At 40.7% G+C, this 25,259-nt stretch overlaps 1 protein-coding gene across 1 annotated transcript; it reads left to right on the top strand.

Moving 5' to 3' along the window:
* Positions 1 to 9,246: 9,246 nt before the first annotated feature.
* Positions 9,247 to 9,897, top strand: LOC148341877 (general transcription factor II-I repeat domain-containing protein 2-like). Its single transcript, XM_088287976.1, has one exon. It carries the CDS (start codon positions 9,247 to 9,249, stop codon positions 9,895 to 9,897), a length of 651 nt encoding a protein of 216 aa, XP_088144102.1.
* Positions 9,898 to 25,259: the final 15,362 nt, after the last annotated feature.

Raw genomic sequence — 25,259 nt, 5'->3', positions numbered from 1 at the left:
TCTCCTTCTGGCTCTTTTTATCGTTCAACTTCGAGTTCAGTTTTTCACCTTTTCACAGCGTAATGAAGGCCAGTTGAGCAAGTGGAACAAGTGATTTTATTGATGATTGTGGAAAGCAGCGATTTCAGAAGCACCGTTTCTTCTCACAACTTTTCCATTAAGTACGATTAAAAAGACAACTGAAAAAGCATAACGTTAACAAATGTTGTTCCAGGCAAAGACAATTAATTTCATTAATAATGTTTGATATGAAAACAAAAAAAATCATCACTCAGGGACAACGGATGCAAATTAGCCATTGGCTATAATCTGGCATATTTACAGGAAACAGTTTGATTAATATGCACAGTCCCTGTATACTTTCGAAAATAAAAACAAATACAAATACGCAGACACAATGGTTCTTCTGGCACGGATCACACGCTTAATGTCAATAAAAAAGCTTTGCAAAATTCAATATCATATTTTATTTAAAATCACATTTATATCTTACCACAAAGAGTCAGTTCCTTCAGTTTTTTGTTTTCTTTTTTTTAAGCTTCAAGGATCGCTGCTTTTCTCACCAGCACAATTGTGACTCTCCGCATGCTGTTTAGTGGAGAATTTTTGAGCACAAACGCTGCAACTGAATGGCTTGTCTCCACTGTGTGTTCTTGTGTGGTTTCGTAAATGCGACTTTTGAGAGAAACTTTTTCCACAAACTGAGCAGGAAAAAGTTTTTTCACCACTGTGTATTCTTGTGTGAATTATTAAATGAGACTTTCGAGAGAAACTCTTGCCACAAACTGAGCAGGAAAAAGGTTTTTCATCACTGTGTGTTCTTCTATGGTTTGTTAAAGTTGAATTTTGAGAGAAGCTTTTGCCACAAACTGAGCAGGAAAAAGGTTTTTCGCCACTGTGCTTTCTTGTGTGACTTGTTAAATTTGATTTTAGAGAAAAGTTTTTACCACAAACCAAGCAGGAAAATGGTTTTTCTCCAGTGTGTGTTCTTGTGTGGTATTTTAAACTTGATTTTAGATAAAAGCTTTTTCCACAAACCAAGCAGGAAAATGTTTTTTCTCCAGTGTGTGTTCTTGTGTGAGTTATTAAATGAGACTTTCGAGAGCAACTCTTGCCACAAACTGAGCAAGAAAAAGGGTTTTCTCCACTGTGAGTTCTTGTGTGGATTGTTAAATCAAACTTTTGAGAGAAGCATTTTCCACAAACTGAGCAGGAAAAAGATTTTTCACCACTGTGTGTTCTTGTGTGGATTGTTAATTGAAACTTTCCAGAGAAACTCTTGCCACAAACTGAGCAGGAAAATGGTTTTTCTCCAGTGTGTGTTCTTGTGTGAATTATTAAATGAGACTTTTGAGAGAATCCTTGGCCACAAACTGAGCAGGAAAAAGGGTTTTCTCCAGTGTGTGTTCTTGTGTGGTATTTTAAATTTGATTTTAGAGAAAGGTTTTACCACAAACCAAGCAGGAAAATGTTTTTTCTCCAGTGTGTGTTCTTGTGTGGCTTGTTAAATTTGCCTTATGAGAGAAGCATTTTCCACAAACTGAGCAGGAAAAAGATTTTTCACCACTGTGTGTTCTTGTGTGGATTGTTAAATCAAACTTTTGAGAGAAGCATTTTCCACAAACTGAGCAGGAAAAAGGTTTATCTCCACTGTGTGTTCTTGTGTGAATTATTAATTGAGACTTTTGAGAGAAACTCTTGCCACAAACTGAGCAGGAAAAAGGTTTTTCTCCACTGCGTATTCTTTTGTGTGCTATTAACCTTGCCTTTTCAGAGAAACCTTTTCCGCAAAATGAGCAGGAAAAATGTTTATCTCCACTGTGTGTTCTTGTGTGCCTTACAAAATGAGACTTTCGAGAGAAGCTTTTGCCACAAACCGAGCAGGAAAAAGGGTTTTCACCACTGTGTGTTTTTCTGTGCCCTTTTAAAGACAGCTTTGAAGTGAATAAGTCAGTGTGACATGCCCTTTCACCTTTGGCTTGCCCACCGTCAACGTCATCATCGTCATGAGCGTCTGATGTGTCCTCATTACGTACTTGTGATGGCCCCCAGTGGTCTTCGTCACCTTCTGTTGTCACGTGATGACTTGAGCTGCTGCTTGGAGGCTCCGCCCCTCTGTTGTCCTCACTCACATTCTTTTTTTCATCTTCAGTCTTTATAGGGACAACATTCACTGGTGACTTGTTGATCTCCTCCTCCTCCTCCTTTTTGATGTGAGTCAAATCTGGCTCCTCTTTCACAGAACAGAGATCATTTTGTCTGACGTCTGCAGGACACAAAAAGACAAATTTGGTTTGGTCAAGTCAAATCTCAGGCGGCGACTTTGTCTTATTTTCTACCGTGCTACCTTGACTTGTGCCTGCCGCACACGGAGCAATGCGTGCGACCCCGATTTGGACCGGACCATGGGGGCATTTCACAAAATTACGTCCTACGATGTAAGCCTCCATTTTCTAGCAGCACAACAGTGATAAACGAGCATTTAAAAAGGAAGCACGTTGCGGCTGATGCCGATTTCATTCCTGACATAGTCACAGACGTTTCTGGAAGCGAGCTGAAGTTCGCACACACAGGATATTGTGTGCGTCTGATGGAACACCTGTTGTGGGACCCTAATTTATTAATGGGGGCCACTGGGGGCCATCGCAACATAATGTCATTGATAAAATGGGAATCCTTCAAGTGAAATATGTTTACAAGTATTTCTGTTAGGTTCGCCGGTCAGCGAGGAGGGGGTGGACCCAAAATGCGAGGAAGCCGGGATTAGGGTAACTTAAAGGGAATTTATTCAACAAAACGAAACCAAAAGGCAACAAGGTACTAGGGACAAAATAAAACAATGAGGACGAACAAGGGCGCGACAGGACAGAACTGAACTAGACTGTGAAACGGGGACAATAACAAGTGACTACGAGCTATGATCAGGAATGACAGCAAAGAGTAACGGTGGCATGAGGAAAGGGCAAAGCAATGGCAGTGCTGTCCGCAAATGGGGCAATGCGCCGACGCTGAGCTGTCGGCACGGGGTGGTTAAGTAGTCCATTGATTAGGGGAGCAGATGGGAGTCAGGTGTGCGGGGCTAACGGGGAACAGGTGCGTGGCTGGTGGGAACGGAGAGCTGAGGGGAAACGCCCCTACTCAGCCTACCGGGGTAAACAAAAACAAGGACAAGGCATGGGACGTGAAAAATGACAACAAAGCCCTGCCATGACCGACACGGATCATGACAATTTATTTTTGCATTTAGAGATAGAACTAAATGTTCCTGGGCTTGTTGGTAGAAAAGGGGGTTGTGGCGTACTCCCTTTTTAAGCCCATAGCAAGCCAAAGATGCAGATGCATTCCTTGCAGCATGCGCTTGTTCACCGATGAGATCCGTGCAACCCTGGGTGGATGCATTAAATGTATTTTAAATGTTTGGATGAGGTGAAACAACGCACACGAGCACAAAACAGTGCAGAGCCACCGGAGGTTCATTGACCGAGCCAGTAAAAATTTCATAAATAAGACCAATACGTACTTGATTTATTTTAAAAAAATTAATCCTTTGTGCTTTATCCACTAAAATTCATCAACCGCCATTGATCTTTTTGCCGCAGTGTGCACAGTTTTTGTCAAAAACGAGACAAGTCTGCACAAATGAATCACCCAGCCAAGATTGTCTTTGTCACTTGCAAGGAGCAGTCCGCCAAAGAGAAAAGCGTTCCCGCTCCTGTGCGGCGTTTTATTGAAGCGCAGCAAAGCAATTTGTATGTCAACTCATAAAGAATGGAAAAACATGAACACTTTGACTTTATCACACTTCTGTTCAATGCGAGCTAAACGGTTTTCTGTCAAACACGGTTCAAGACGTGCATCTGTTTTTGTGGCTTCCTGCTAAACTGCCAGCATAGACACAACTCTGTTACCACTGAACTCACGTTTTCCTGTTTAAGAGGTCCATGTTTTTGTGACCTTCTATTAACCCGTAAGCATAGTTTTGAAACATGATGACATGACAAACTTAATTTCTTTCACAATAATATAAAAACTTTCGCAGATATTGCAAAAACAAATTGGAGAAGCTGTGGAGCAGAGCACAACATCAGCACAACCATAGTGTCGAAATTCTGAAAATGTTCCATAACAGAGGAATTCGCAATGGGTGCTGAAACACCACACCCTGCAAGTCACATGGAGTATTCTACATCTGAAATTAACTCCGCCAACCGTCTTCACCAATGGGCCGAAATCTTTAGTATGATGATGCGCACCGATAGTTAATGTGATTTGTGGCTCCGCGAACAGAGACAATTCATACCGTTTCCTCTGCTCTGGGGCAAGGCACACATGCGAGGCAGCACCGGTAGACATCACAAATACATAATCCTAATGCCAGATGCACTTTTGACCCTCGATTTTGGGTGAATGCATCCTGACAAACCAAATCATCAGAACTGAGTGTTCAATGCAAAGGACCAATTGGTGGTTTGAATGGGTGGAGGCGGCTACACCACGCAGACCAGAGCAGGAACAAGACGTACCAGCTGCGGGAGGATGGAGATCCTGGTCTCAGAGCTAACCAGTTGACTGGAACGGAGGACAACATATGCTTCCCCGCCCGATGTTCACAATTCAGTCCCTTCTGGAAATTCAGTCCCACTCGAATTCCAGTGTTTGTTTCACAGGTGCGGGTTCGGTCCATGGCAGTGACTCGGCCAATCTCAAGAGTCCCACAAGCATGACAGTGTTGTTGCTCATTGGGATATGCAGAAGGAACTTGCAAAGCGTGGAATATCTTGTTCCACCATCAAAAACTGTTGTCCATCAATCGTCACCTGAATGCCAAGACCTGCCGGTCCTTGAATGCTGAGGCTCCGCGGGCACCCCTATCGTGGAATGGGGTCCCAATCGGGTTGAGGCGTCAAGTGTGCGTTTGGAAGCCATAGAAGCGTTGTCGGAGGAGGGGGTAGCGATGGCGCCCCCGTGCTAGAGGAGCTCTTTGTGTCAGGCATGGCGCTGGTCCACAGGATGGCACATTTCAGGAAGTGGGGTATCACAGCGGGGTGTGTCCTGTTCTTCCGCTTTAGTGCAGAACAGACTGCAGTTTTCACAAAGGAAATCCATTCCACGCTACTTTAAAAAAAAACGACGCCATCTTTCATTCGTCTCGTCGAACAAATAGAAGCACATGACTCATCGCCAAGCAGAGATCAAGTTCGGATTTTGGGGAATTATCATTTGAATATGTGCGAAAGAACGACACCCAAGTACAAAGAGGAACTTTGTGGAATAAAAGAAGAGAACGAGCAACATCTTCAACTGCTGGGCGAAGTTAGCAAGCAGCCTCGTGTTATGCTACACCAGTGATGCTGAGGGGGGCGCGTGGGACCCTGGGGAACATAATTTTTTGCATGGTTTTGGGACCGAAAAAGGCGATCTCAGACAACGCGAGTTTGAGCTCGTCAAAGCTGTTTGTGCCCCGAGTTCACGCAGTACTGGTTTTTAAAAAACGTGTCGCCCTGTCACGCAGTACTGATTAAAAAAAAAAAGCGTCGCCCCGTCGCTCGTTGACCCGGAAGTGATATCTTTCGCCCCTCCTTAAATGCCCCGCGCCAAGCTATCTTGCGCCGCAGCATAGCGAGCAAGTTGGCGCTAAACGCGCTAATCGCTAAAATGAATTGCTTCGATGGACGCTCGACTTTGAAAAGAAGTCTGACTCAAACCGCGTTCGGGCGGAGAGCCAGCAGCTATGAACAGAAATGTTGGATTGCAACCATGACGTATCCAAAAAAATAAGACGATGGCTACGTGAGCAATTTAGCAGACGCTCTCAGGCTGGAACACGGAAATGGCTGACGTCATCACAACGAAGCCGTTTGACGTCAAACGGATTATAAAAATAAAAAAAAATGCATAGTCAACATATTCAAACTGGTGCTTTATGTTATTTATATCGAATTTTTGTTTGAAATCCCCCTGGCTCTTTTTGTCTTTTCTATATTATGTACGCATTAATAACCGTTTGGTTTGTTCATGTTAATAAAGTTAAAAAAAAACTAAACAAAAACGTATAGTAAATATTTATCATCGCATCAATATTCGCACCACAGAGTGCTGAGTTTCGAGATCCTCACAATAGTCGTTCTCAAAATTATATATTTTGATCAATTTAGCTTTGTTAAGGGATATTTTTTTGACAATCCAACATTAATATACAAAGAACATGTACATGAGTACGAAATGTAAAAAAAATTGTGGTGGGGGGGCGCAAATGTATTTTCTTCTTGGTAGGGGGGGCGTGACAGGAAATAATCGAGAACCACTGAACTAATATAACCCCGTTTTCCTCAACCAATGAGTCAGTATTCTTTGAAGTGGATTATCCGCAGACTAAAAATGTCTAATTTAATTTATATTAATTAACTGTATATGAAAAGTCCCCTCATAACATGATAATTCATGACATTCCTGTCATTTCCATCTCAAAATGTCGTTCCATTAATTGAATTACTGTAGTACATCCGTCGCCAAACTGAAGTATGTTTTTTTTTTTGTTTTACATGACCTTTAACCTTGCATGTTCCGTTTCAACAAAATTGTATCTTTTATCAGTTTCCCTGTTTCATGAGTTGCTGCCGAGCCAAAAAGGAGGAGTTCAGAGAGGAATTTCACCCTCAGGGGCAATCCCAAACTTTTGTTTCCAGGACATTGTAACACTCTGGGCTGGTTTATTGTTCTTCTTATTGCAATTTTACTGCGTTCAGTCTTCCTCGAGACTGAATATGTTGTAGTGTTTGCCAAATAGTTAATTCTAGTTTCTCACTTTAGCTTTTCACAGTCAATATATGAACTTTTTCAACTGCACAATCACTTCATTGAGGTCGAATTATCAATTGTTTACCATAGTCAGACTTTTGCCATCAAAGAGACCTGTTCCTGAACCATATGTTCACGTTTTCATCACTCAGGGCTCTGCTTGCATTCTTCCTGCTGTGCCCAATCTTCAACTCTTTCACCTCTGCATGATCATTGTTGACATGTCCGATTAAAAATCCTTACATGCAAAAAACAATTATGAGAACAAAATACTGCACCTATCTCCCCCCTTTGACACATGACCCACATGTGTCAACACAAATAACAATAAAAACAAACGAAGCAGCAACCCCCCTAGTTAGGCCGAACTTCCACGTACTTTCATCTCATCTCTTCACAAACCCCTGCGTACATCCTGTGCCAATACAGGACGGACCGCAGCCAGGTTTTTGATTTTGCGTGGCCTTGACCAGAACACGAGTAATCACAGGGTACGTATCTGAACAGCGCATCTCTTGCTACGTACCAGCAAAACCGTCGGGCCCTCCACACAACGGTACGCCTCGATCCTTACTGTGTTCCATGCCACAAAGTGCCCAATACGATACGTGGAAGCGCGCTTCTCTTCATTATTTCTATTTCCAGCTAATCATTTTCCTGCTAAAATTTACACCCTGGCCAGGGTCTGTGCTCAAACTGAGCTTATTCACGACTATAATAGAATAGAATAGAAATCCCTTTATTGTCATTGTACTCGAGTGTGCAACGAGATTAGAGGGCTCCCCTCTCCAGTGCAATACAACAATAATACAGACAAATATATAAATTAGATAAATAAATAAGAGAGTGCAATGGAATTTAATACTGAATCGGGTATATAAAAACACATCACGATGCTGTTCTGCAAGGTAAGGGTGTTCTCGTGTGTGTGTGAGAGTTCAGAATGGAGATGGCTCTCGGAAAGAAACTATGATGTCTATAGCTATAATTTTACACTTCTTAGTTCTCATCTCTTTAACCACTAGACCAGTGGTCCCCAAACCCGCCCCCTGAACAATACCAGAAAGCATTTTGATTTTTTTTTTCATATAAGTGTATTTGTATTTGATAATAAAGTTGGACTTTTGCAATAAAATGTTCCTTAGTTATGAACTATTTTCATTATTAACTATTAGCCAGTAACTATTTTATACACGCATATAACGTGACATTCTGTTCCAACCTTCTGCAGTCTGTGCCCCTATCTGGCAACCCCCCAGAAAAAAAATCCTAAACCCGCCCCTCTCAAAGAGAGAGCGGAATGATGGCGAAAAGATTAGGTAAGAGAAAAATTGATTCAGAATGCAGGGCATTTAACCTGCAGTGGACAAACGATTATTTTTTTTGTTCAATGCAAAGAAAAGGCTGTCTGTCTCATCTGTCAAGAGGCGGTGGCGGTATTCAAAGAATACAATCCGCGACGACACTATGAATCCCGTCACCAAGACAAGTATGATAGCTTGCAAGGCCAAATGCGAGCAGACAAACTCTCAAAGCTAAAAAGTGGACTGTTAGCTCAGAAGAATACTTTTGTACGCCAAGCTCAGCTGAACCAGGCATCTGTTCGGGCCAGCTTTCGGGTTGCTCAACTGATAGCAAGCAGTGGTAAACCTTTCACTGATGGAGAATTTGTCAAGAAATGCATGAACGCTGTCACGGAGGAGGTGTGTCCCGAGAAGAAAGATGTCTTTAATGCCGTGAGTCTATCAGCGAGTACAATCACCAGACGCATTGAAGAAATCGGGGGTAATGTGTATGTCCAGCTGCAGCAGAAGACAAAAGAATTTGAATTTTTTTTCATTAGCACTCGATGAGAGCACAGACGTGCCGGACACCGCGCAGCTGCTCATTTTTATTCATGGAGTTAGTGCAAACTCTGAGATGTGCGAGAAGCTGGCAGCACTCCAAAGTCTGAAAGGGACTACGACGGGGGAGGATATTTTCGGCAAAGTGTACTAAACCATGGAAGAGTTGGACCTGGACTGGTCAAAGCTGGCCAGCATCACAACTGACAGGGCTCCTAGTATGGTGGGTGTGTCTCGGGGTCTAATAGGACGCATGAGATGGAAGAACGGGGTCTCACCGCCCTGCTACAAGTCCACTGCCTAATTCACCAGCAAGCACTGTGCTGCAAAGTGTTGACGTGGGATTCTGTCATGAAGGTTGTGGTGTCATGCATAAACTTCATCAGAGCAAAGGGACTTAAACACAGGCAGTTCCAAGAATTCCTGTCTGAACTGGAATCTGCGCACGGAGATGTGCTGTACTACACAGAGGTCCGATGGTTGAGTTTTGAGGCGTTTTTACGAGCTGCTACCTGAAATTAACGCATTTCTTCATTCACAAAACAAAACGGTGCCAGAGCTGATGGACCCAGAATGGAAATGGCACCTCGCATTTTTAACAGACATGACAGAAATGCTGAACAGCTTTAACTTGCAACTACAAGGCCAGGGAAAACTCATTTGCGACATGTATTACCACATAAAAGCATTTGAGGTGAAACTAGAGCTGCTTTTGGTACAAGTGAAAATGCACAGCTTCATCAATCTCCCTGCTACACAAAACCTCTCTGCAGAGAACCCAGCGGTCCCGTTTCCAGCTGAAAAATGTGTGGAAGCATTGGAAATGCTGAAGGCGGAGTTCGGTGTGCGATTCCGTGAACTACATGTTAATGCAAAAGAAATCCGTCTTTACCAGAACCCATTTGTTGCCGACATTGATGAAGCCCAGCCTTCTTATCAGTTTGAGTTGGCCGAGTTCCAGAACTGTGATGTTCTAAAAGACGGATTCAAGCCCAACAGTCTCATTGACTTCTATGCCGCCCTCCCAAACGACAGGTTCCCTAACATCAGAAAACACGCAATGAAGATGTCAACACTTCTTGGCAGCACGTATATCTGCGAGCAAACCTTTTCACGCATGAAACTGCTGAAAACTCCAATGAGATCAAGATTGACAGATGAACATCTGCATCAGTGTTTAAGACTGGCAGTGACTGGAATGGAACCTGACATTCATATTCTTACCAGCCAGACGCAGGCCCACAGTTCACACTGATGAACATACAAAGGTAAGATCACTTTTCTGACTTGAATGAGTCATTCTGAGTATAAACAAATATAATCATAATAAATCTACTGGGATAAAATCCATCTCCACAACCATACTGGTAGTGGTACTGGTTGTGCTGTGTAGGTCCTGTTTAACTTAGTTCAGTTTCTCAGCCTGCTTGCTTGGTGGTTTTCACAGGGAAGTATGAGAGAGAGAGAAAGAGAGAGAGAGAGAGAGAGAGCTGCAAACAACGATGTCTACAAGCCTACTGTAACCTACAAAAGGATTATAAGGAAGGAACACAAGAACTTTGAGAGACTGCTCATATGAGTCATTTGAGTGAGAGATTCTGCTCTGACAACTAAGCTGAACTTGGACCTGTTAAGACTGTGCACGGCACAACAGAAAGTTTATGTTCCATGGAATTTTTTTTCTGTGAAGAACCCAGAGAGGGTTATTTGGTTATTATTTATTTCATTAATAGTGTTATTTATTTCCTGGCTATTTTTCTATGAAGAGCCCAGAGAGGGTTATTTGGTTATTATTTATTTCGGTAATAGTGTTAATTATTTTCTGACTTTTGTTCTGTGAATAGTCCAGAAAGGGTTATTTGATTGTGGCTTTCTGGAAAACAATATTTTTTTACATTTAGGCACTCCTGCAATCATCACACTTTTTCTGTTACAAACTGACCCCGGCCCCTCATCAGAGAAGGGAAAAGTTATGTGGCCCCCACAGGAACAAGTTTGGGGACTCCTGACGTACACACTTGACCTAAAATACATTTTTATGAAATTGGAAACACTCACAATAACGAAAGCCTTGCAAGACTCAAATGTTTTGGAGTACGTTTACCACGCCATGAGCTACTCTTTTGCAAATACGACGATATCGTCTCTCTTTTTCTTCGGAGGTGAAATTCGTCAAAGATCCACGATTGCAACAGATGCGCTAACATCAATGAATTCGAAAACGATCCACAAAAATTAAGACTTCTTACTCTCACACTTTTATCAGTTGTTTTAACAGCTTGCACCAAGAGAATGAGAATAATATACTTGTTGATGAGGAAAGGTGAATAAATTCAAAATCTTTGACTTAGACAAACTTGTGAAATATTCAAGACATGAGAGAGGCAATTAACCTTGGGCGGATTTCCCCAAACAAATTAATATTGTGATGCATATTTCTAACGATAGAAAGTCGTTCTTTACAAAGCTGTTATAACTTGGGTAGGAGGGTTAATATCCAAAGTAAAGACTCGGGAGACAGGAAGCCATTTCAACTACGTCTGTATATTTTTGTTCCGCACTCAACAACAACTTACGTCATCAACAAGTTACCCAGGGGGCACCGCTGCATTCTCGACGAGCAACGACTACAATCAATACATAACAAAAGCAAATGAGAGAAAGAAGTGTACAAACCTGCTTTGTGTAGCACAACACGAAGCTGCTTGCAAACTTCACCCACCAGTTGAAGATGTTGCTCGTTCTCTTCTTTTATTCCACAAAGTTCCTCTTTGTACTTGGGTGTCATTTTTGCACACATTTTCAAACGCCAATCTCAACAAATCCCCACTTGATCTCTGCTTGGCGATAATTCGTGTGCTTCTCTTTGTTCGACGAGACGAATGAAAGATGGCGTCGTTTTTCACAGTCTCACTGAAAGGATTTCCTTCGAGAAAACCGCTCTCTGTTCGGCACTAAAGCGGAAGAACAGGACACACCCCGCTGTGATATGATTGGCTGCTGGCTGTGTGGAGCACTGTCACCAACTCACCGACAGATGTCGCCATTTGCGATGCAAATCATTGTTATCTTCTAAACATAGAGAAAAACCTAAGATGCACATGAACAAACATTTTAGTTCCCAAATATGAACTTGAGACATGTATTGAATTTTACTTTTGTTGCTGGTGTGGCGGACATTAGGACCATGCCTCTCACCCAGCAGGCATCCCGTTTGGGGGCGTATTCATGTGAATGTTTGTTGGCGCGAATTTGTGATTGTGCGTTATTCTGTTGTTGGCAGTCTTGGAATAAAGACGTGTTCACAGTCAGTCGTGTGTGCTCATTTCAACTGCCACACTGGTTTTGTTTTCACATCTGACACCATGTTGTTGGTTGGACAGTATTCCAAATGTATTTCTCTATTATTAACAGTTGACATGATAAAGTGAAACTTTATGTCAACATATTTGCCTTTTTACAGGGTTTTTCGCCAGCGACGTGGTTGCGAATTTTAAATTAAAATACATCACTGTTTTATTCTCTAAATGTTAGAGTCTTAAAAAATGATTTAAGTGTTTATAACTTAACTAACTTAAATATTTCATTATTCGTTTCAGTATTCATTAAACTACGGTGATTCATTATTTATTTCAAGATTCATTGAACTGTTTTAGTAATAATTTAGTATTCAATGTTTAATCGTGACATTATTTACTTTTTCAATATTTGTGTCACTATTTTGTTCAATTTTAATATTATGGACAATTATTTTGCAAGTAAGGTTTTTGTTATTTATTGTGGCCACCTGCTTTTGAAGGAAGTGCCTTTCGCTTCTTGTACTCGAGGATTCTTTGTGAAGCCAAAACAACACGACCTTGACTGATAAGTAGGCTCAACGCAGAAAAAGTATCTTTTTGTTTTAAGATGACAAAGTTACTGTCAAATAAATCTTCTTCTTCCTGTGTGCATCAGTATCTTCCCACGCACTTCTCTCACTGAGATCACTCTGCAGACTGACTCAAAAGAACATTTATTTTCCAGACTATCTCATTGATCTTCCCTAACTGCTGAAAATTCCACAACAATCTGGGGTCAGACGTGGGATAGCTGAATATCCGCCGGTGAAATTCAGGGATGCTGGCAGGTGACCTCCAGTGTTCAATTAAGACAGCAGCAGCAACGAACAGCGTGATGTGAATCATCTCGTCCGTGGTGACAAATAAACGCTGACTTCAGTCGCCATCAAGTTGCCAACTCCTGACATACTAAAGCCATTGAGAGAAACTGAGACTATTTGCGTTTCTCTGTCTGGTTCTTTTTACAGTTCAACTTCTAGTTCAGTTTTTCACCTTTTCACACGGCGTAATGAAGGCCAGTTGAGCAAGTGGAACAAGTGATTTTATTGATGATTGTGGAAGGAACCGATTTCATAAGCACAGTTTCTTCTCACACCTTTTCCATTAGGTACGATTTAAAAGACAACTGAAAAGCATAACGTTAAAAAATGTTGTTCCAGGCAAAGGCAATTAATTTCATTTCAATGTTTGATGTAAACACAAAAAAATCATCATCACTCAGACACAATGCACTGATCACATTGGGCTTGTGTCAATAAAAGAGCTTTGAAAATTCAATATATCGTATTTTCTAAATCACATTTACATCTTACCACAAAGAGTCAGTTCCTTCAGGGTTTTTTTTTTTTGTCTTTTTTTTAAGCTTCAAGGATCGCTGCTATTCTCGTAGGGCTGGGCAATAAACCGAAAATTTACCGTGATTGAAATTTAATAAAATCATTTTGCCCATGTCGGTTAATTCGGTGTTTAAAAAAAAAAAAGAAGTCCTTTTAGTCTGCAGCTATGTTCATGCCCCTGTAAGACGGCTTGAGCGGCTGTAGTCACGTGACTCCACCCAGCTGAACAAGAAAGAAAACTGACGACGCGGTCGTAGCTGGCGATTCAAATCCAGAAGCAGCTGACACGGCTGAAGACGACGTAATGTTCGTTGAAATTGTTCCTGTCTCGCTTGTCCCGAAAAGAAATTCCGACATCTGTCGTTAAGAAATGTTTTGGGTTCCAAAAAGACGATGTTTGAGCAAAAGAACACAAACTACAAAGTGTGTCGTACGCACCTGAAACACATACCTGTCAATTTATACGGTTTCCCCGTATTTTATACGTTTTTTTTTGACAATTTCTAATCACATACGGCGTATAACGACTTTTATACGGGAAACCACAAAAAAGTTCAACAAAAAAAAATCCCAATGACGTTTCAGTCCAGACCGATATCGACTCGCCATTCGGATCCAACCGGCATCGACTGACGCTTTTCGGATAAAAAATGTCTCGTCTCGTCTCGCTGGTCCCTGACGACGATTGGCGCAGCGAACTAGCGAAAGTTATGCTCAGCCGCGCCTTTATTTTTTCGATACGTTTCCCCCTCATCCGACAGCTCTACCAAGTGCTCCTGTGCCTGCCTCATAGCAATGCTGACAGTGAGCGAGTGTTCAGCAACGTCAGAAAGATTCACACCGAATATAGAAAGACAATGGGCACTGACACTCTTACAGCTCTACTCCAGCTGAAGTTAAACTGTGATGACCTATGCTTCAAAGTTAAACCATCTCGGGAGCAGATTATGTCAGCAAAATCATGCACATCGGAATATAATAAAAAACATTGAACGTTAACACTGACTATGAAAATAAAGGTGAAATTGTTTATTTGAATACATGCTGGGCCTGGAAGTACAATGCAAGAATGTTATGCATACTGCCTTTATTATTTTCCATTACATTGTCTTTCTTGCTAAATACTTAATAGTGATAATAAAATATAATTAAAAAACGCCGCGATTGTGTTTATAAGGTTTTTTATCCATTTATAAGGGGAACTACACTGGTTCATAAGGGGAGTCACTGTCCGAGGTTGACAGGTATGGAAACAGCGCGTCCAACCTTTTCTTTTTCACCACCCACAACACAACCATGCTGTTGACTTGGAGCTTGTGCTAAAAGTTCAAAGTGAGGAGCAAGTTTGGACAAGTGACAACAGCCCATAACGGAGGCGACACCATACGAGACAACGTTTCAGAGGTGGACGCGATAGCCGAGCACATAGCGAAAGATAGAGCTCCTCTAGTTACAGTGGAGCGCACAGGATTTAAACGCCTCATGAAAGTAGCCGACGAGAGGTACGAAAATATTTGTTGCAAACCGTACTTCCCGATATGGACAACATCGGGACGGGAGCGGACACATGTCAAGCATTTTGCATCCACATCCGACTTATGGTCGGGTCACAACATGGATCCCTGTTTGAGCCTGAATGTGCATTACATAGATGACAAGTGACGACTGCGCACCGGAGTACTCGAGACGGCATTTTCCTAATGAAGCACACTTGTTTATTTGGCACTGGCATTGCATTGACATTTTTTTCCATTCTAATGAGCATTTTTTTACGGGCGACTAGCTCCTTTGCACATGGCATTATTTATATTGTTTTCAACATACCTTTACATAAATCTAGGCCTTTGCAAATGGCATGATAGCATCTCGGCACAATCGATTTGCAGAAAAAGATTTTGTGAGAGTTACCCTTTTTCTCCTGTTCTTTGTGACATTGTTCAAATCATGCAAAGCAAGATATTTGGAATGTTTATACAAATGGTTTTTGTACTATTATTTTTCATTGAAAGTAATGTGTACCAGTTGGTTAAAAAAAAAAAACAGTTAATATGCATTTCCTGCATTTATTTTGATTTTGGGGGGAATTTATCGTGCATCGATCATTACCAAGGTGAAATTGCTCAATTTATCGCAATATTGATTTTAGGACATATCGCCCAGCCCTATATTCTCACCATCACAATCGTGTCTCGCAGCATGCTGTTTAGTGGCGAATTTTTTAGCACAAACGCTGCAACTGAATGGCTTGTCTCCATTGTGTGTTCTTGTGTGGCTTTGTAAATGTGACTTTTCAGAGAAGCATTTTCCACAAACTGAGCAGGAAAAAGGTTTTTCTCCACTGTGTGTTCTTGTGTGATTTCTTAAATAAGACTTTTGAGAGAAGCATTTTCCACAAAATGAGCAGGAAAAAGGTTTTTCTCCACTGTGAGTTCTTGTGTGCCTTGTTAAAGTTGACTTATGAGAGAAGCTTCTGCCACAAACTGAGCAGGAAAAAGATTTTTCCCCACTGTGTGTTCTTGTGTGGCTTGTTAAATGAGCCTTTTGGGAGAAGCTTTTACCACAAACTAAGCAAGAAGGAGGTTCTGCAGTGTGTGTTCTTGTATGTTCTGTGAATCGGGACTTTAGAGAAAATCTTTTACCACAAACTGAGCAAGAAAAAGGTTTTTCTCCACTATGTGTTGTTGCGTGTTTTCTTAAATTAGACTTTCCAGAGAAGCTTTTGCCACAAACTGAGCAGGAAAAGGGTTTTTCTCCAGTGTGTGTTCTTGTGTGTTCTGTTAAATTTCCCCTTTCAGAGAAGCATTTTCCACAAACTGAGCAGGAAAAAGGTTTTTCTCCAGTGTGTGTTCTTGTGTGGATTGTAAACGTTGACTTATGCATGAAGCTTTTGCCACAAACCGAGCAAGAAAACTGTTTTTCACCACTGTGTGTTTTTCTGTGCCCTTTTAAAGACAGCTTTGAAGTGAATGAGTCAGTGTGACATGCCCTTTCACCTTGAGCTTGCCCATCATCATCATCATCATCATCATCATCATCATCATTGTCATGAGCGTCTGATAATGTGTCCTCATTATGTGCTTGTGATGGCCCCCGGTGGTCTTCATAACCTTCTGTTGTCTCGTGATGACTTGAGCTGCTGCTTGTCGGCTCCGCCCCTCTGTTGTCCTCACTCTCATTCTTGTTTACATCTTCGGTCTTTGTTGGGACAACTTTCACTGGTGACTTGTTGATCTCCTCCTCCTCTTCCTCCTTTTTGATGTGAGTCAAGTCTGGCTCCTCTTTCACAAAACGGAGATAGTTTTCACTGACCTCTGTCGGACACAAAAAGACAAACATACATTTGGTTTGGTCAAGTCAAACCTCGTGCATCGACTTTGTCTTCTTTTGTTTCTACCGTGCTACCTTGACTTGTGCCTGCCGCATTAATGTTGTGATGCATGCAATGCGTGTGACCCCAAATTGGACCGGACCATGGGGGCATTTCACAAAATTACGGCCAACGATGTAGGGCTGGGCGATAAACCGAAAATTTACCGTTACCGAAATTTATTACAATGACCGAAATCATTTTGCCCATGTCGGTAAATTCGATGAATAAAAAAAGAAAAGCCTTTTGTCTGCGGCAATGTTCATGCCCCTTTAAGACCGCTACAGCGCCTCTAGTCATGTGACTCCACCCGTCTGTCGCTCTCGTTGCTGGCGATTCAAATCCAGAAGCTTTCTCACCACCCACAACACAACCATGCTGTGCTGAAAGTTCAAAGTGAGAAGCAAGGTTCGACAAGTGACAACAGCCCATGAACGGAGGCGACACCATACGAGAGAACGTCTCAGAGGTGGACGCGATAGCCTAGCACATAGCTAAAGATAAAGCTCCTCTAGTTACGTGGCGCGCACAGGATTTAAACGCTTCATGAAAGCCGTATTTCCCGATATGGACTACATCGGGCCGGGAGCTTAGACATGTCAAGCATTTTGCATCTACATCCGACTTGTGGTCGGGTCGCAACATGGATCCCTGATTGAGCCTAACTGTGCATTACATAGATGACAAGTGGCGACTGCGCAGCAGAGTACTCGAGACGGCACTTTTTCCCCGATAATACCCACTTGTTTATTTGGCTTGCATTGACATTTTCTTTCATTTTATTTCGCGTTTTTTTATTTGCCATTATTTACATCATGAGAGCATCTTGGCGCAATCTATTTGCAGAAAAAGATTTCGCAAGAGGTACCCTTTTTCTTTGTGACATTGTTCAAGTCATGCAAAGCAAGCTCAGGGTTCGCGGTTAACCGCTTCCCGATTGCCCGGGGCAAGTGAAATTTGGCCACGGGCAAGGTAAAATTATGGGCAACTTGCCCGACCGGGCAAGCATTTTTTAAAGCAGCCAAATATCTTTAATTTTGACGAAAACGGTGGTGTGATCTGTTTGTGTGCACTGTATGGTGATGGTTTAACCCAGACAACCCCTTATGTTTTGGTATGGTCCATTGGCCTTATCGGGGGCAATGGGCGGGCGCTACGGGGATCAGTTAGTTCAGTGAATGTCGAGTTAAAGTGGACGTCAATAAATCCCGCAGTATTGGAACTCGCTGTCGTAGCATCCTCATTTGAAGTTTGAAAAACACAACAAAAACCTACGATATTTTGGCCGAAAATTGGCGACGAGTTCGTTCAAATCCGAACATTTCGGATTCCTCTGACATGACTAAAATAGCTCGAATATTTTTAAGTAGACAATTCAGTTGTGAGTAAGGAAGGGAGTAATATTTGATTATTGGCTGTTAATTCATTAGCTCCATGATGTGACCTGACATAGTGTCAGTGACTGTGTTCTGTTTATGCTATGAAACTTATGGAGGCAGCGCCACAGGCACTGGTCCTAAAGGAATACACAAATTTCCCACACTCATAATTTACTCATGTGATTCCTCAATTAATAGGCTCTCCTGGACTTAAAATTGATCATCTGGATTGCTGTAATATCATTTTCCCAATTTAACATGCAGATTTGTTAATTATTAAAACTACAATTAACATTTTCAATAACTGCACAGGATAATACATGCTGTTGTGAGTAGGGTTTCATGGTTGATGATGAAAACAAGATTAATTTATGTTTATCAGATTATATGTTTATTTACATTTGTGGCGCACATTTTACAACCATAAACATTTTATTCTTAGAGAAAAAAAATTGTCACTTGCCCAAGTCGGGCAAGTAATTTGGCCACTCGGGCAAGGCAAATTTTAGTGGCACTTGCCCTATGGGCAAGCAGTTTTTAAAGTTAACCGCGAACCCTGCAAGCTATTTGGAATGTTCATACAAATGATTTTTGTACTTTTATTTTTCATTGAAAGTAAAGTGTACCAGTTGGTCAATAAAAAAAACAGTCAATATGCAATTCCTGCATTTATTTTGATTTTAGTCCACGTGGGAATTTATCGTGCATTTATCGTTATTGAGGTAAAATTGCTCGATTTCTCGCGATATTGATTTGAGGTCATATCGCCCAGCCCTACAACGATGTAAACCTCCCTTTCCTAGCAGCACAACAGTGATAAACGAGCATTTAAAAAGGAAGCACGTTGCGGCTGAGGCCCGATTTCATTCCTGACATAGTCACAGACGTTTCTGGAAGCTAGCTGAAGTTAGCACACACAGGCTATTGTGTGCGTCTGATGGAACACCTGTTGTGGGACCCTAACATATTGATGGGGCCACTGGGGGCCATCACAACATAATGTCATTGATAGAATAGAAATCCTTCAAGCGAAATATGTTTCCAAGTATTTCATTTTGCATTTATGGATAGTTTCATCGTGGGTACTTTTTGCTTTCATTATAATCTGGATCCCTAAAAGAATTAAAGGGGCCCTGGCATCAGAGTCGCTATTTATTGCATGATTTACGTTTGGGGTTTTTTTTGCCCAAAATGACATTTAGCCTGCTAGTACGTTCCAACATTCCCCTTTTTACTTTTTTATAAAATTTCTGTTTCTAAATAAATTTTAAAACAAAATTAACGTTTGAAGAGTCAAAATCCCTACACATAAATTAAGCAACAACACTTTCACTTTGACATATTTGAATAACGTATATTTTAAAGTTATCCAATATGTATTAAAAATAGACTAAGATACACCATAATATTTTAAGAGTTCACTGAATTATTTTGTAACTGCAATGACGCTTAACAGCCATAGGGTGTCAGTAATGAGTAACAAAGTAACAACAACTCCCATTGTTCCGTCATCATTTTCATTTGCAAAAATTACCAGGAACTATGAGTTGCGGTGGAGATGCAAACCACCTGGGCCACAGGAACTTTATTACCAGGAACGAAATGTTCCTGGACTTGTTGGTAGAAAAGGGGGTTGTGGCGTACTCCCTTTTTAAGCCCATAGCAAGCCAAAGATGCAGATGCATTCCTTGCAGCATGCGCTTGTTCACCGATGAGATCCGTGCAACCTTGGATGGATGCATTAAACGTATTTTAAATGTTTGGATGAGGTGAAACTACGCACATGTGTACAAAACTGTGCAGGGCCACCCGAGGTTCTTTGACTCTCACCCGACCAAGCCAGTACAAAGTTCATAAACAAATAAGACCAATACGTACTTGATTTAAAAAAACAAAACAAAAACTTAATATTTTGTGTTTTATCCACTAAAATTGATCAACCGCCATTGATGTTTTCGCCGCAGTGTGCACATTTTGTAGAGTTAGGCAGAATTCCTTCCGTAAGGAATTGCTTGAACAAGATATAAAAACCAGAAAATTGAAAATGTAAAATAATCAGTTCAAATTTTATTTTAAAAAAACATGGAGTTTACCCCCCACTATTGGTTATTCTTTGGCATTTATTTTCTGCACTGATTTTATTTGGAATAAACAAATGTTTAGCAAACCGACAAGCAATATTTAAAAATAAAACGGCAATAACATTGAAAGCATTTCCCCAAACAACTTAATGTTGTGATGCATATTTTTAACGATAGAAAGTCGTTCTTTACAAAGCAAATGAGAGTAAGACGTGGACAAACCTGCTTCGTGTAGCACAACACGAGGCTGGTTGCAAACTTCGCCCAGCAGTTGAAGATGTTGCTCGTTCTCTTCTTTTATTCCACAAAGGTCCACTTTGTACATGGGTGTCGTTCTTTCACACATATTCAAATGATAATTCCCAAAAATCCGCACTTGATCTCTGCTTGGCGATGAGTCATGTGCCTCTTTTCGTTAGCGGCTAGCTAGCTAGCAAGCTAAGCTAACTAGGCCGAAAAGCATCAACGCGTGACGAGATGAGGTTATCGGGACACAAAGACTTAATGAATTATGTCGTCGTCCTTTAGAGTAGCACTGGACATCCGATGAGAAAATTACAGTCAGTTCCACACTAAATCAGAAGAATTTAGCGGTGTTCGTTTTTATTTCGGCGTGGACGGGTTGGTGCATGTGGTCGAAGTCCTTTTTTTTTTTTTTACTTTATTGAACACTTTGAATAGACAGTACTACAGTATCACAAGATCAGTTCAGGTATTGAACGAACATATACATTTTTCATCCTTAAATAGAATTCACAACAAAGGATAATGAATGTAGAAAAAAAATTATATTATAAAATAAAAATACACAGTAAAACAGGAACAATGTCTCTGGATATGTAATTAAGGCTTTTAAAGGAAAAAGGCACTCAAAAATGTCAATATCTTGTTGCTTTTCTTGTTGTTAATTAATTTAATCGAATTAAATATGGATTTCAACTCTATCAGGAAAGGCATAAATCTGGGAGAGGATCTTGAGAATTTCTGTTTGTGAATTAAAAAAAATTTGCATCAACAATGATTAAATTAATTAAGTATGCAAAATTGTTATCGTTTGGGTTACTATAATCGCAAACAATATCCTTCAGATTAAGAACACAGGGGGTTTCAGATGGTTTAAAGAAATGAAACGTTAAATCAGCCCAAAATTGCTTTGTGATCATACAGTCAAAGAATAAATGAGATATTGTTTCAGTTTCATTCCCACAGAAAGAGCAAATATTGCTAATATCAATAAATTTGGAAATTAAGGAATTAACCGGATATATATTCTGTAAGATATTAAAATGTATCAACTTGGCTTTATTAGTAATACAGTGGTCGAAGTCCTTCGGAAGCTGCGCGCTTGCTAATGACGTCATGCTTTAAGCACGTATTTTTCAAATATATTTCTTTGCCTCTGTGTTTTTTTTAACCCTGGCTGGTCTATTTTAATATATATTTTATATAATATTTTAATTCGGTTGATTAAAAAAAACTAAATTAACGCCACATTGTCGAGTCAGCTCCGACGTCACTTCCGCCTATGCCCCGAGAAGCCGCTGCTGGAACAGCAGTGGGAAGGTTACGTTTCTCCTACCGAACTTGCAACAATGCTGTGGTTCAATTGGGCTGCAAGATTGTATGAATATAATGTCTGCATATACTAGCAGTGCTTCTCAAATATTTCACGCCCGCCCCTACCAAGAAAAAAAAGATTCGCGCCACCCCACCACCATTTTTTTCTGTCTTTTTATATTGATGTTAGATTGTCAATAAAATATCCCTTAACTAAGCTAAATTGACAAGAAATACAATTTTGAGAACGATTATCGCAAGCATCTCGAAACTCAGTACTCTGTTGTCCAAATATTGATGTTAAAAAAACTTTATTAACATTAACAAACCAAACACAGTTATTAATACGTACAAAATAGAGAAAAGACAAAAAGAAGAGCAAGGGCGATTTTAAACAAAAATTCTACATAAATTACAAAGCAACAGCTTTAGTATGTATACGCGACATTTTATTTTTTTTTTTTCATTTATGGTTACTATGTGGCAGTCGGATGAACACACACGTCTGACTGGAAACTCGCATTTATTTGAAGACTAGCAACAACAGAATAATGCACAATCATAAATTTGCACCAAAAAACATTTTCATGAACACGCCCCCAAGCACTATGCCTGCTGGGTGAGAGGCAGAGTCCTAATGTCTGCCACACAGAGGACAGCAGGGCCGCCGCCACGCATCACTACTTCAAGTTTAAGAGCCGTACTCACCGTCTTGCGGTTGCGGGTGTCATGATCATCGGACTGGTCGGCAGCCATTTCTGAAAAATCAACCCCGAGCTGGACTGGACATATGATGGCGCGCGATAATCACTCAGCTACAGGGTTACATTTACCAGCCACGTGCCCAATGTCTGTCGTAAACTCAGAAATGGCCGCTAAGTGCTGTTGCTGGCGGGCCGACCATGGTTCAGTGACCTTCGACATTGCCAATGTAAGTGGCTTATGAGCCACATAAGCCTTGAAACGGCATCCTTCAAGAAGGAAACGAAAGTGGCGCGTCACAAGGTACAATAACAACATCTTTCGGTCAAAAACGCTATACATATATATATATATTTGTAAATTGATGTTAGATTGTCAATAAAATATCCCTTAACTAAGCTAAATTCAAAAGAAATAATATGATTTTGAGAACTACTATTGTGAGGATCTCGAAACTCAGTACTCTGTTGTGCAAATATTGATGAGATGATAAATATTTACTCATACGTTTTTTGTCAAAAAAAAACATTATTCACATTAGCAAACCAAACACAGTTATTAATACGTACATAATATAGAAATGACAAAAAGAAGAGCGAGGGGGATTTTAAACAAAAATTCTTTGTAAACACCATAAAGCAACAGCTTTAGTATGTTGACGATATGTTTTTTTTATATAATTTTATGGTTACTTTACGTTTTTTTAATGGTTACTGGAATGTTCCGTCTTCTATCTTAAGAAGTCACGCAGGCAACGTGACGCTGCAAGCTTGTGTCTATTTATTGACTTGCATTCTCGTCTATGTGCGTACACACTTGTTCGTCTGGTAACCAAAACACACGTCAGGCAATACTGCTAACTAGTGGCCAATGATATAACTGCTATCATTACATCTCCCTTTCAAACGTTAAACAATGCCTATGCCTTTTTTTTATTATTATTATTGTTTATTATTATTATTATTATTATTATTTTGTTTTGTTATCAATTATTTTCACTTCTTATCAATATCCACACATTTTTATGACAACAAGCAGCTCTACAACAATTTTAGCAACAATCACACAACATTAAACATTTTCAATCAGCCTGTCCGGTTGTCGTCTAACTCTTGTTGATCTTCGAGGAGGTTCAGTAATCCCAGAAATTGCTGGTGGTTTTGGTCTGTGCTCCTTCGATGTATCCACCTGCTTTGCAGCCTCAGCCGCATCAGAAGATTTCTTCAAGTCCTCGGGAACCTTCAGAAGACTCCTGTTCCTCCTCACTCTTTGTCCATGCTTTGTTTCCACAATGTAAGATCTCGGTCCGGCTTCGATAAGGCAAAAGATGTATGCAGATTGTGCTCGATTGGACTTCATTATCATCACATTTCTCTCTTATTGGTGATCTATTATTATACTTCCTGCTTCTGCGACATCCCATTTGATGACGTCATTTCCGGGTACGAACTACGCTGCTTCATAACAAAACTAAAGTTGCGTTGTACAAAAAACATTTAGAAAAATATTTAACGTTACACTTCACAGTAATTTGAATGCAATAACAGGATTTAAATGAACTACAAATTGAAAACAGAACAGCAATTCTTTTCTTGCCACTCAAAAGGTAAACAGTTTGCACGCTAGTATTATGCAAAAACATTAACAGTAGGGACCAATGTTCCCTCTAATTTTTCATGTGTCTGAGCAGACACACAAGCTCCCTGAGCAACGGCGCATATGGGCAGGGCACATTCGCGACGTTCTGCTCCGATTGGCTGCGTAGGCGTACACGAACTGTACGGCATTATTGGCTGGACACATGTCACTCATTAAGTTACATTGCAAAATGGTACAAAAATATATATATAACTGGTCTAATTAATTAGATTATATCAGTTCTAAAATGAGATATTAAGTAATGCGTTTCTGTTTTATTTTATTTTGTGCGCTGCATAGACGTTCTTGTGCGCTGAGTGTGTGCAAGCAGTGCGCGATTGCGCACGCGCGCAGCTTAGAGGGAACATTGGTAGGGACCCATATTGCTATTATTAAGGTTATTTCGTTCGAGCAGCGGTGTCAAACTCATTTTTGTGGACGGGCCACATTGTAGTTGTGGTTTCCCTCAGAGGGCCGGTATGACTGTGAACCCATATAAATTGAATGGAAAGCCAGTTTTGAAATCAGAAGCTCGTAAGTAATTGTTCAACAATTTTTCCATTTATTTTAAAAGGGGAGGAGTGCTAACAAATAAATGGCAATATCTCATATCTCAGTGTTGTTAAAAGTGAAGAAAATATGATAGAAACAGGAAGTTGATGCAGATGATTTTCCCTTTGCGGGCCACATAAAATGAGGTTGCGGGCCAGATCTGGCCCAGGGGCCTTGAGTTTGACATGTGTGTTCGAGTGAATTGTATGTACCTTGTCGCTTTTCATGTGCAGAATGTCACCGTGAGGGACATCTCTTGACCGCAAGAAACGTTCCAAGTCCCCCTCTAAGATTATTGCTGCATCTGACGTACTGTCGTCTCTCGAACAGCCGTGCAACAGAGGCTAGGCGAGCCAAACTGACTCGGAAGTACATAAACACGTATTAAAAAAATAAGTAAACGAACATTCACTCAAAAAAAACAACTTTGCGTTTGCGAGGGAACGCAATCTTTGCAAGGGAAAGCAAAGATTTGTTGTTATTGTTTTTTCTTCCATGTCCCCTAAGGGGCTCCGGAATTTCCGAACGCCGTCAGAGGAAAAGGAGAAATAAAAAAGGAAAATCTGGATATCAGTCTGAATCGTGGCCTTTTTGCTGGACTACACTCCTGCCATTCCAAAAACTTTGAGAGAAACTGAGACTACTTGCGTTTCTCTTTCTTGTTCT

The sequence above is a fragment of the Idiotropiscis lumnitzeri genome, chromosome 2 (assembly GCF_059441095.1).
Source record: "Idiotropiscis lumnitzeri isolate Australia: NSW breed Sydney's pygmy pipehorse chromosome 2, RoL_Ilum_1.0, whole genome shotgun sequence".
In the NCBI taxonomy this organism is placed as follows: Eukaryota; Metazoa; Chordata; class Actinopteri; order Syngnathiformes; family Syngnathidae; genus Idiotropiscis; species Idiotropiscis lumnitzeri.
This window is presented reverse-complemented; position numbering and strand designations above follow the sequence as displayed.

What these genes read in the sequence shown, in the direction of transcription:
- LOC148341877 (XM_088287976.1), top strand. Translation starts at nt 9,247, where the DNA reads ATGACAGAAATGCTGAACAGCTTTAACTTGCAACTACAAGGCCAGGGA.